Source organism: Bos mutus, chromosome 3, assembly GCF_027580195.1.
Source record: "Bos mutus isolate GX-2022 chromosome 3, NWIPB_WYAK_1.1, whole genome shotgun sequence".
In the NCBI taxonomy this organism is placed as follows: domain Eukaryota; kingdom Metazoa; phylum Chordata; class Mammalia; order Artiodactyla; family Bovidae; genus Bos; species Bos mutus.
The window spans coordinates 5,918,679-5,931,500 of record NC_091619.1 but is presented as its reverse complement, the minus strand read 5'-3'; the positions used below and the strand labels follow the sequence as shown (position 1 = coordinate 5,931,500).

General features: G+C 43.8%; 1 protein-coding gene across 4 annotated transcripts in view; it reads right to left on the bottom strand.

Moving 5' to 3' along the window:
- The window catches only part of UAP1 (UDP-N-acetylglucosamine pyrophosphorylase 1), a 32,229-nt gene extending 29,743 nt beyond the window's left edge, over positions 1–2,486 (bottom strand). For 2 of the 4 annotated variants that reach the window (XM_005890485.3, XM_005890487.3), the window contains exon 1: positions 1,889–2,484. Coding sequence is in view for 1 of the 4 variants with exons in the window: in XM_070366676.1 (XP_070222777.1) it covers positions 1,889–1,982 (94 nt within the window). In the remaining 3 variants the exon portion in view is untranslated. Of the gene's footprint in view, positions 1–1,888 lie in introns of all 4 variants that reach the window. The other 2 variants (XM_070366676.1, XM_005890486.3) reach the window with 2 other exon arrangements.
- Positions 2,487–12,822: the final 10,336 nt, after the last annotated feature.

Sequence of the window (12,822 nt, the reverse complement as noted above, 5' to 3'; positions counted from 1 at the left end):
ATTTGATGTTCTTATACCTGACTCACTGTGCAAAACAGTTCATATGCCATCATGGAAGAGGAAGGAAATGTGCAGCACAGCAGGAGAGGAACTTCACAGGAGGAACCAGATATAAGCACCTCCATGCCACAAAAAGCATAGCAATTCCTCCATTGATTCTGATAAGAGGTGTGTGCATGTGTGTAATGGTAAGCAGCAGCGAATAAGAGACTAGATTAGGATTTTTATTTTGACAACCAAAGTCTGAAAAAGGTGAAGATCTATAAACTATGACAAAATTTCCGATATGCCCATACCAACGCACCGGTATCAATAACAATGACATTATTTGTAGTAGTCCACCATTACCAAATATACCTTTGGTGGTGGTGGTTTGGTGGTGGTTTAGTCACCAAGTTGTGTCCGACTCTTGCACCCCATGGACTGTAGCCCACCAGGCTCCTCTGTCCATGGGATTCTCCAGGCAAGCATACTGGAGTGTTTTGCCATTTCCTTCTCCAGGGGATCTTCTCAACCTAGAAATCGAACCTGGGTCTCCTGCAGTGCAGGCAGATGATTTACCAACTGAGCTATGAGGGAAGTAAATATACCTTTATTGGAATTTAAACCCTAGCATAAAAGATATCTGGTCTTCCCAGGTGGCTCAGGGGTGAAAAATCTGCCTGCCAATGTAGGAGGCACAGGTTCAATCCCTGGGTTGGGAAGAATCCCCGGAGGTGGAAATGGCAACCCACTCCAGTATTCTTGCCTGGAAAATTCCATGGACAGAAGAGCCTGGTGGGCTACAGTCCATGGGGTCCCAAAGAGTCTGACCGACTGAACACATGCAGGCAGGAATAAAAGATATCTAGCACTTCACGCTCCTTTTCTGCTTTCCTTCCTACTCCTTTCTCTGCTGCTATATTATGCCTCCCAAATTGGTAAGTAAACCTCTCAAACCTTTAGAAAAACATAGGGGCCATAACCATCGAATCCTATAAATACTCCACAGCATGGCATATTAAATCTTTGTTAGCCTTAGCTAAGGGAGCCAGCCCAGCAACAGTGAAGGAATAGAAACTGCCTTCATTTTTCTAATTTCACCACAAAGACCTTAAACTAAAGGCACTACGTAATAACATATATATAGTATCATAATCACTATTACCTGGTTTCAGATATCGTAAGCCACGTACAAATAAATATAGCATAGGGTCAGGCCAAACTTAATAAAATCTTCAGGAAACCATATGTTCAGCACATGTGTGCTCTAAACCCTCCAATCCCATCTTTCTGCTTGGCCAAGCCAGGGGAAAGCCAGAAATTTCAACCCTCTCCCATTACCAGTATTAAAACAAAAGCGGCAAGTAGGTTTTGTTCCACTCAAGTAGGTTTTGTTCCACTCTCAGGTCCTCCACAGGTAACTCGAATCCTTACTGTACTGTCAACGCTTTCGGAGTCTTTCCCTCATATATTCAAGACACCCCAACTCGCTCCCATGGGACAGTTACAACGACTTCTCCCCACTGTAGGATCCCACCCCAAGCTTGGCCTGATTCAAGGCCCCCGTCCAGGTCCAGGTGAGGCTCCACACCCAACCGCACGACAAGCCCCCTATTCCAGACCCTGCCCTTCTGGGGCCCCCTCACGCCAGCGCTCCCGGCCAGGTAGCCGGGGCTGAGAAGCGCCACGGGGCACAGAAGGCGGTGTGGGTGTGAGGCGGGATCTTCCGCGTGTGCCCAGACGCCGGCTCTGTGCACGTACGTGCACCGCGTGTCCACGTCGCGCGCGAGGCCTCGGAAGCGTGTGCGTGGCGGCACCGGCCCCCCACCGCCCCAGCTCCCGAATCCCGCCGTCTACTCCAGGATGGCGGGAGAAGGAGACAGCGATTGGGCTGGGCGCCCCTCACCGTTCTCGGCGCGACCGCAGCTCCGCCCGGCTCTGGCTCCTTCGGCGCGGCCACTCATCTGCGTCCAGCGCCAGCTCCTAATATATACCTTCATCCGGGGGGCCGGGGCGGCGGGGCGGGCCGGGAGCTGGGGCCAGGGGGAGCGCCGGCCCCGGCCACCCCGCCCCTCAGTCTTCGCGACGAGTGGCTGCCGCGCGGGGAGGAGCCGCAACCCTTCTCCGCGACACGTCAGCTCCCTGAGCGCTGGCGACACAGAGGACGCGGGGAGGAGCGCCGGGAGAGGAGAGGCGGGGCCTCCGCGTCACTCATCCTCCGGCCCAATGGGGACGGCGCGGGGTCCTGTCAGCAAACGGCCCCGCCCCCCAGGGCCCTGAGGCCAGGAGGGGCGTCCTTTGCGTCCGATGGAGGGGGCGAGGCCGGAGGCCCGCGAAGGTATACTGCTCAGGTTCTAAGCGCCATGACTTCACCGCGTTGTCCCTCGAGGGCCCTTCCCGTGGCTCCTAGTCAGCCCAGTGGCCCCGCGGCCCGGGGCGTTTCCCCTCTTTCCCGAAATGGACCGCAGAGTTAGTCGGGGAGCTGTGTCATCGGGTGGCTGATTTCCGACCGCCCACACGGAGGATTGCGACAGCGCGTTGGCCAACGCAATCGAAAGCGCGGAACACCAGGGGCGGGCCTGGCGTGTCCTCTGACCTGGGGCTGCTGTTTCGTCTTGAGTTGGCCAGATAGGCCTGAGGGTTGGCCAGATACGCAGGGCCCTGACCGTCTTTTCTGTTTTATCGTGGTTTACGTCCCAAGCACGTGAAGCAGGCCCATTTACTTTTGCATAAATAAGCACACAGACACAAATAGAAAATGCAAGCGAATGTATTAGGTAGCCCGAGGAAATGAAAAGCGCGCCATTGAAACCGAGCCCACACATCAGCTTTGTGTGACTGGTCTTAACCTCCCTGGGCCTCCGTATATGACAGGAAAATGGTCTTTCGGCTGGCTGACCTCCAAGGCCCTCCAAGGCAGGGCAACTGTTTATAATTGGGTGCGTACCATATATCTTTGTGTGGATATGCCCTGCAGATAATATGCTTGGCATATAAAAGCTGTGTTTAGTGTAGCACAGCTTTTGCAAGAAGTCCAATATGTTGAAATATCAAAACATCTAGATTTAACGAAACACCTGACAGACATTCAGCTACTTAGGTGCCTTTCTTCTGCCTTCCTGAGTGAAAATGCCTTTTAATTTTATCAATTTCAAAATTATCCACTGCATTAAGTAACAGAAAAATCTACACCAGATAAGTACTGCTGGTAGTAATACATTCAGGAGGTTGAATATTCTATAGTTCATCATCCCATGTCATCCATTTGTTTGAAAGATTTATAGTATAGTAGTTATGAACATGACATCTACAGACAGAATTCCAACTTCTTTGTTGCTTGGAATCTTTGGCAAGTTGATTAACTCTTACTCATCAGTTTTCTTATCTATAAAATATGGACAATAATAAAAATGCCCCTTAAGGTTGTTGTGAGAACTAAATCAGTCAATACAGTAACAGAATGTAGAACAGAGTAAACACTAAATAAATTGTAATTGTTTCTATATGAGTGAGCATGCTGTCAGGCCCTGGAAACCTTGGTATACTTCTCATCATTTGGAAAACCTTCCATTGTTTGGATCCCTGGTACTATAAAGAACATTTCTCTTAAACCTTTCATAACTAAGAACAAAATTGCTCCCATTAATGTTTATAATAGTTCATTTGAAACACTTGAGTTGGGACTAGTTCTACCTTTTTTTTTTTTAAATAAATGAACTCTTTACTAATGACTTTTCTCTTTATTTATTCATTCATCTAAAATTAATAGAATGCCTATAATACTCCAGACACTATTATAGTCTTGTTTAAAGATATTTTTCTTTTAAAAAATATTTATTTTTATTTATTTGTTTGGCTGCCCTCGGTTCTGGTTGGGCATGCAGAATCTTTCATTGCAGCATGCAGCATCTTTTTGAAAAATTTTGGCTTTGCTGGGTCTTCGTTGTGGTGCAAGGGCTCTTCATTGGTTCATGAGGGCTTCTCTTGTTGCAGAACAGAGGCTCTAGAGCTTGAGGGCTCACTACTTGAGGCATGCAGGTTTCTCTCTAGTTGTCCTGCAGCACGTAGGATCTGAGTTCCCCAACCAGGTATCGAACCCACATCCCCTGCATTGGAAGGTGGATCCTTAACCACTGGATCACCAAAGAAGCCCTTTAAAGTGTTTATCTTTTAATTTTTACCATACTCATGTGAGCTAATTACAAATATGGAAAGGGAGTGAGGCTAGAATAACCTCTTAAGATTGGAATTGAAGTTAGCATGAACTCATGATTATTCATCCAAATACAGAAATTGGCATAGATACATGTGCATATGTGGTAGAACTGTATATTTGGGGAGGGGGGTGAACTATCAGTTAGTGAATTTGGGTAACAGGTATATGAAACTTTATACTGCTCAACAATTTCTCCATAAGGCTGAAATTACATACAAATTTTAAAGTTCAAAAAATTAGAATACAACTAATGCTGGGTCGTCATTGTCAGTCCAAAAGAAAATCTTTATCCCCTGGCACACTCAACCCTGAAGAAAGGACCGAGGGTGAGAGACTCCATCACAAGCCCTCCTCCACCGGGTTGGAAAGCCACATCACTTGGGAAGCTATAAATGCCACCCAGTGCTGTTTTGGGTGGCAGTTGTGCTCCCCTGGGACAAGAATAATGCTAGGAAAGTGTTTTTCTCTAATTCTCAACCTTCCAGTTGAAAACAGTGAGGCTTAGATGAGGGGTGTGGGAACATGTTGTGCAGAGTGGGAAATGGCCTAGAACCCCTTTTATTTGCCTGGCCCTGAGGTTGAACTATTCTCTTAAGAACAAACTGACACATTTTTTTCAGCATTCAATCAAGAACAAACAGGTGCTTATTCAGAATATGTTTATTAGGTAGTTCTGTGCGGGTCCTTGTGATGGAAACCATGGGGAATCAAAAGCTAGGGTGGCTGGGTCTCCAGGGAATATATAGTGCAAAAGTAAGCATGGGGGAGAGATTCCTTTTCCAGGACAGGGGCCGTAAGTGCCACGGGGAATGCACACATGAAGGATTTCAGAGCTCAGAGGAGGGAGAGAATAAAAAAATGAAGACATTTCTTAAAAGGACATGCATTCAGTAGAGTTTTAGAGAGAGCTAGGAGGTGAGACAGAGAAGGCAATGGCAACCCACTCCAGTACTCTTGCCTGGAAAATTCCATGGACGGAGGAGCCTGGTAGGCTGCAGTCCATGGGGTCTCGAAGAGTCGGACACGACTGAGAGACTTCCCTTTCATATTTCACTTTCCTGCATTGGAGAAGGAAATGGCAACCCATTCCAGTGTTCTTTCCTGGAGAATCCCAGGGATGGCGGAGGCTGGTGGGCTGCCATCTATGGGGTCAGACAGAGTCGGACACAACTGAAGCGACTTAGCAGCAGCAGCAGCAGCAGGAGGTGAGAAGCCTCACTCTCTACAAAGGCTACCCCTAGGTTTTCAGCCTAGGCTGAAGATGAAATGGTTATTTGTGTTCATACTGGCAACACCTGATGCCTCCTCAGCAGAAGAAACCAAGGGATTTGTACTCAGAGAAGTTAGCAGGCAAGAGATCTACATAGAAAATGGTACTAAGCAAACTGTGAAATCAGAAGAGGGGTGTTTTAAATGGCCTATTATCACACACATTCAAAAATTCAGAAGTCAAAAGAAGGTCTTATGTTTTGTCTTTCAGGGACAATGGGATTTTGGTGACTATGGAGTGCTTTTTTTCTAAATTTACTAAAGTGAAAATTGACATTTAAGAGAATATATATTTTTAATTTTAGAAAAGCAGATATGTTACTTAATAACTAAAGAGGCTATTTGCCTGCTTGTTTTCCCCTGCAATCGTGTCAGATATGTGCCAGCCTGTCCATACTTCCTTTTGTTGTACAGTGAGTGAGGACCCACGCAGACTTTTCAGACAGTAGGCTGGTATTAGCAAGCATACACCAGAGTCCTCCCTTCACTGTCCTGAACGTGATGGCCTCAGCAAGGCTGTTGAACAACTAAAAGGACCAAGGTTACTTCCCAGCAGTTGATCAGCACTAGGAGCCTCTGGCTTAGCTCAAGGCTCAATTTGAAGACAAGCCTGAGCATATCGTTAGATCACTATTTCCAAGAGGTAAACAAATGAGCAGTGGAGGAGTTAGGGCTCTAACTTTCCTGTTGACAGTTTCCTAGGACTTGAACACTTCATTCTCACTTGGAATCATCCTGACTTAGCTCATCACTCCTCCCACTCTCTAAATTTTCTGTAGTTCAGGGTGTGTTTTGAAATATTATGAAATAACAAATACACCCTGTTAAACTTTTTTTTTTTACTCAAAGTACAGCCCCCCTAAACTGACTATAATCTAGGAATAAATAATAGAAAGAAATGAACCTGGATAGAGTAGATGAGAGTGTTGGTATGTAATACTTACAGAGATACACAGCCTCAGGACTCCAAATTGAGTAGGCTGTTATGGTGTGGGAGAATGGAGTTTAAATTCCCTTCCAGTGCTGTTAGCCAGAGATTGTCTGGTCCATCTCCCTTAATTCATAGAAAAGGAAACAATGAGACCTCCCTGGCAGTCCACTGGAAGACTCCATGCTTCCACCACAATGGGCACAGGTTCAATCCCTGGTCAGGGAACTAAGACCCTGCGTGCCATGCGGCACAGCTAAAAAAATGAATGAGTTAATTAATTAATAAATCCCCCCTAGAGTTAAGAACCAGAACCAGTATTAGAAGCCTATCACTGTATAATAGGGGTTTGCTGGATTTAATGAATGGAAAAATTATCCAATTACTAAAAACATCAATCACCATAATAAATGTTTGGAGTATCTCTTCAAGCCAAATGGCTCTCTGCCATTCTGAGTGGTCAATTTAATGCCCACTCTTGGAAGGCCACTTGACTGGGATATTTCTAATGCACAGTGGGGCTGTCCCCAGGGGAAATTCCACAGAAACTTAGCCTAAAATGGCATCTGGCCAGCACCAAAACCAGAACTGTAACATATTTTGTTCTAAACCTGTCTCACCACCTATCTGGTCATTGTTTTTTTATGCCTCTCAACTCAGTGTAAATGACAAACACAAGGGACAGTATTATTCTTTTTGGAGGTATCTCCTAGTCACCTGTTTTTTCCTTATGAACCTACTATAGCTGAAGTTTACCTTATATCTTCCAGGTAATATCTTTAAGGAAAAGATAAAAATGGCATGTCACCTCCAGGAAACCTCAGGCACAGTAGAAGTTCCTCACATTTTTTTGTTCCAGGCTTCACATCTCCACCTGTGTTACTTAATATTAATAGAAAAAAAGACCTAAAATCATAAAACTCTCTGATAGTATCAACTGGCATGGCATCAAAATTGAACTACAAAATGCAGTGTCAAAACTTATTTCATTCTCAAAGCTGCTGGGTGACTATTTCTTGTATCTCTCAATAGCATTCATTTATTCATTCACTTTGTTTTTGGTCACTTAGCATAAGAGGTAAGAATACGGACTCTGAAGCCAATGAGCATGAGTTTGAGTTCTACTTAGTTACTTAATTAAATGACCTTGAACTGAGTTAGTTGATGGCTCTGTCCCTTACCCCCCAATCTGTAAAATGGGGATAATGTTAACACCTACCTACCAGGGTTGCTGTGGGGATTAATATTTTTAAAGTGCTTAGAGCAGTTTCTGACTCAGAATAAGAGCTCAGTAAGTTTTGTTTAAAAAATAATATTTACTCAGTGTGGAGTATCGGGACGAGAATGCTGCAGCGGGCAGACTCTAAAGTAACTCTATGACCCCCACCTCCCGGATGTGGAATCCCCTCCCCTTCAGGGTGGGCGGAACCTGTGACTCACTTCTAACAGAATATGGAAAAGGTGATGAAATGATCATTCCCATGAATACACTATGCTATAGGCCACAGTGTAGGGATGTCACACCAATTATGAGGCTGTATTACTTAAGGCGTTTTGCTAGCAGACGTACTTTCACTTTCCTACTGGCCTTGAAGAAGCAAACTATGTTGACAGCTACCTACAGAGAGAGCCACATGGCAGGGAGCTTCACACATGTTCTTGGAGGTGGGAGTGGCCTCCAGCCAGCAAAGATACAAACAAACAAAAATCCAGAAATGTGCAGTCCTACGGCCATAAGGAAATAAATTCTGCTAAAAATTGACAGCTTGGAAGTGGACTCTACTCCAATTGAGCATCCAGAATGCAGCCCATCTGACACCTTAATCGCAGTCCAGTGAGGTCTTGAAGCATAAAGATAACCCCTGGCCAACATCTTGATCACAGCCTTTTGAGAGACCCTGAACCAAATGCCCCAAGGAGCTGAACAAGTTGGAGAAAAACACACAACCATTCTGACTGGAGTCACTTTAAATTCATAGTGAAAGTCATTCAGTAATGTCCGACTCTCTGCGACCCCATAGACTATAGACTGCCAGGCTTCTCTGTCCATGGAATTCTCCAGGCAAGAATACGGGAGTTGGTGGCCATTTCCTAATCCAGGGGATCTTCGTGACCCAGGGAACAAGCCTACGTGTCCTATACTGCAGCAGATTCTTTACCGCTAAGCCACTGGGGAAGCCCAACTATGCAAACACCATACACTATACTTCTTTAGTCTTTGCAATTCTTCCAGATAACTGTTTCACTTTGCACTTCTTCTTGATAACCATTAATTCTGAAGAAGCTGAAGTTGAATGGTTCTATGAAGACCTACAATAACTTCTAGAACTAAGACCAAAAAAAGAATGTCCTTTTCACCATAGGGACTGGAATGCAAAAGTAGAACATCAAGAGATACCTGGAGTAACAGGCAAATTTGGTCTTGGAGTAGAAAATGAAGCAACACACTAGTCATAGCAAACACCCTCTTCCAACACAAGAGACAGCTCTACACATGGACATCACCAGATGGTCAATACCAAAATCAGATTGATTATATTCTTTGCAGCCAAAAATGGACATGCTCTCTACAGTCAGCAAAAACAAGACCAGGAGCACACTATGGCTTAGATTGTGAACTCCTTATTGCAAAATTCAGATGTAAATTGAAGAATGTAGGGAAAATCACTAGACCATTCAGGTATGACCTAAATCAAATCCCTTACGATTATACAGTGGAAGTGACAAATAGATTCAAGGTATTAGACCTGAGAAACAGAGTGCCTAAAGAACTATGGACAGAGGTTCATGACATTGTACAGGAGGCAGTGACCAAGACCATCGCCAAGAAAAAGAAATGAAAAAGGAAAAATGGTTGTCTGAGGAGCCCTTACAAATAGCTGAGAAAAGAAGAGAAGCTAAAGGCAAAGGAAAAAAGGAAAGATATACCCATCTGAATGCAAAGTTCCAAAGAATAGCAAGGAGACATAAGAAAGCCTTCCTCAGTGATCAATGCAAAAATATAGAGAAAAATAATAGAATGGGAAAGACTAGCGATCTCTTCAAGAAAATTAGAGATACCTAGGGAACATTTCATGCAAAGATGGGCACAATAAAGGACAGAAATGGTATGGACCTAAGAGAAGCAGATGAAATAAAGAAGTGAGTAAAAGTCATGTCTGACTCTTCGCAACACCATGGATTGTAGCCCACCAGGCTCCTCTGTCCATGAAATTTTCCAGGTAAGAATACTGGAATGGTTTGCTATTCCATTCTTCAGGGGAGCATCCTGACCCAGGTATTGAACCCAGGTCTCCTGCATTGCAGGCAGAATTTTTACTGTCTGAGCCACCAGGGGAGCCCATATTAAGAAGAGGTGGCAAGAACACACAGAAGAACTATACAAAAAAGATCTTCATGACCCAGATAATTACAATGGTGTGATCATTCACCTAGAGCCAGACATCCTGGAGTGCAAAGTAAAACAGGCCTTAAGAAGAATCACTACAAACAAAGCTAGTGAAGATGATGGAATTCCAGTTGAGCTATTTCAAATCCTAAAAGATAATGCTGTGAAAGTGCTGCACTCAATATGCAAGCAAATTTGGAAAACTCAGCAGTGGCCACAGCACTAGAAAAAAGGTCAGTTTTCATTCCAATCCCAAAGATAGGCAATGTCAAAGAATGTTCAAACTACCACACAACTGCACTCACCTCACACACTAGCAAAGTAATGCTCAAAATTCTCCAAGCGAGGCTTCAATAGTACATGAACCAAGAACTTTCAGATGTAAAAGCTGGATTCAGAAAAGGCAGAGGAACCAGAGATCAAATTGCCAACATCCACTGCATCATAGAAACAGCAATGAAAAACATCTACTTCTGCTTTATTGACTATGTCAAAGCCTTTGACTGTGTGGATCATGACAAAATGTGGAAAATTCTTAAAGAGATGGGAATACCAGACCACCTTACCTGCCTCCTGAGAAATCTGTATTCAGGTCAAAAAGCAACAGTTAGAACCGAACATGGAAAACAGACTGGTTCAAAATTGAGAAAGGAGTACGGTAAGGCTGTATATTGTCAGCCTCTTCTTTAACTCATATGCCGAGTACATCATGCAAAATGCTGGGCTGGATGAAGCACAACCTGGAATCAAGATTGCTGGGAGAAATATCAATAACTTCAGATATTCAGATGACACCATCCTTATGGCAGAAAGTGAAGAGGAACTAAAGAGCCTCTTGATGAAAATGAAAGAGGACAGTGACAAAGGTGGCTTAAAACTCAACATTCAAGAAACAAAGATCATGGCATCTGGTCCCATCACTTCATGGCAAATAGATGGGGAAACAATGGAAACAGTGACAGAGTTTATTTTCTTTGGCTCCAAAACCACTTCAGATGGTGACTGTAGCCATGAAATTAAAAGACACTTGGTCCTTAGAAGAAAAGCTATGACCAATCTATACAGTGTATTAAAAAGCAGAGGCATTACTTTGCCAACAAAGGTCCATTTAGTCAAAGCTATAGTTTTCCCAGTAGTCATGTACGGATGTGAGAGTTGGACTATAAAGAAACCTGACTGCTGAAGAATTGATGTTTTTAAACTGTGGTGTTGAAGAAGGCTCTTGAGAGTCTCTTGGTCTTCAAAGAGATCAAATCAGTCAATCCTACAGGAAATCAGTCCTGAATATTCATGGGAAGGACTGATGTTGAAGCTGAAGCTCCAATTCTTTGGCCACCTAATGTGAAGAACTGACTCATTGGAAGAGACCCTGATGATGGGAAAGACTGAAGGCAGGAGGAGAAGGAGGTGACAGAGGATGAGATGGTTGGATGGCATCACTGACTCGATGGACATGAGCTTGAGCAAGCTCTGGGAGTTGGTGACTGACAGGGAAGCCTGGTCTGCTGCAGTCCATTGGGTTGCAAAGAGTCAGACACTGACTGAACTATTTCACGTCTTTTTTTTTTTTTCTCAAAGCAAAAAAAGTCTGTATAACCTTCTCCTCCTTGCTCATTCTCAGCACATAACCTTGCTTCTCTCTTCATTGAGAAAACAGAAACAATCAGAAAAGAGCTCCACAAGCTCCCATCTAGCATATCTGTACCCATATTTTTATCTTATTTCCAAGTGCGTAAATAAACTATCATGATCCAATCCCTCTACCCATGAGCTGGGTCCCATCCCCTTATACCTTCTTAAAGATATCATGAATCCCTCATAGATATCTCAGAACTGGCATACTTTTCACTTTCTCTAGTCCCAGATTCAATCTACAGTAAATCCCATGGGCTCCATCATCAAAATGTATCCAGAATCCTACTAGTTTTCACTATCACTTGTTTCCATCCTTGTCTAATCCAGTATCATCTCTTACTTGAATTATATAGAGCCATAGCCCCCAATAGATCTCCTTGCTACCACCCTTGCGCCTATACAGGCCACTCTCAATAATAGCAGCCAGAATGACCTCTGGAATTACATCACTCTTCTGCATGAAACCCTCTAACAGCTTTTTATCTCACTGGGAATAAAAGGCAAAATCATCAAAAGACCCACAAAGTTCAACAAGGTCTCAGCTACCCAACCCTGGCCCCTGCGTACAATCCTTCTCTAATTTCCCCCCTTCCCCCATTTATGTTCTCCATATTCTGCCCTAGTTCACCAGACTCCAGCCACACTGCAGCTTAGAATTTGTCCTGAGGTCATTGGGAAGCCCCTGACATGTTTTATAAGCCATCTTTCTATCTTCTTTGCCTATAGCATAGGGCAAATGATAGACATTAATATCACAGACTGCATATTATGAAGTTGTTGTAATGGGCCTTACTGCTCCCAGCAAGGAAATAAAGGATCCCTTTGTGGGGCTTGAGATTCATTTTTTATTTTCCTTTTTGTTCAAAAGAAAGATTAAAAGCAGAAAATTTAAAGACTGAAACTTTCAGTGTTTTTAAAAGTTTTTTCTTAAATTTTTTGTATTATATGAGTATCATAAATATTAAAATTTGGAACGTACAAAAGAGATATGGAAGGAAGGAGGGAGAAAGGAAGCAAGGAGAGAGGGAAGGAGAAGGAGAAAAGAGGGAGAAAGAAAAAGTGATAGAAAGGAAGAAAAGCAAGAAAGGAAGGGAGGGAGGAAGGAAGGGAAAGAAAAGACAGAGATAGAAAGAGAAAAGGGGAAAAAAAATCATCCCAAGAGCCTGGCACACAGAACAAGTCCTATTACTAATTATGTTAAAGTGTTTTTTAAGCCACCACCCCAGTTATTCTCCCGGGGAAGTGAGAGGAACAGTGCCTTCTCCTCTAAAGTCCTGACTTCATTTAGGATGCCACACCCTGCCCTAGTTGAGCTCACTTCTCATGCGCAAGTTTGGAAAAGACTTACTGGGGTTTAAGAGTCCGACCTTTTTATCTTTCAATTTGTTAATGTAGTGTATCACA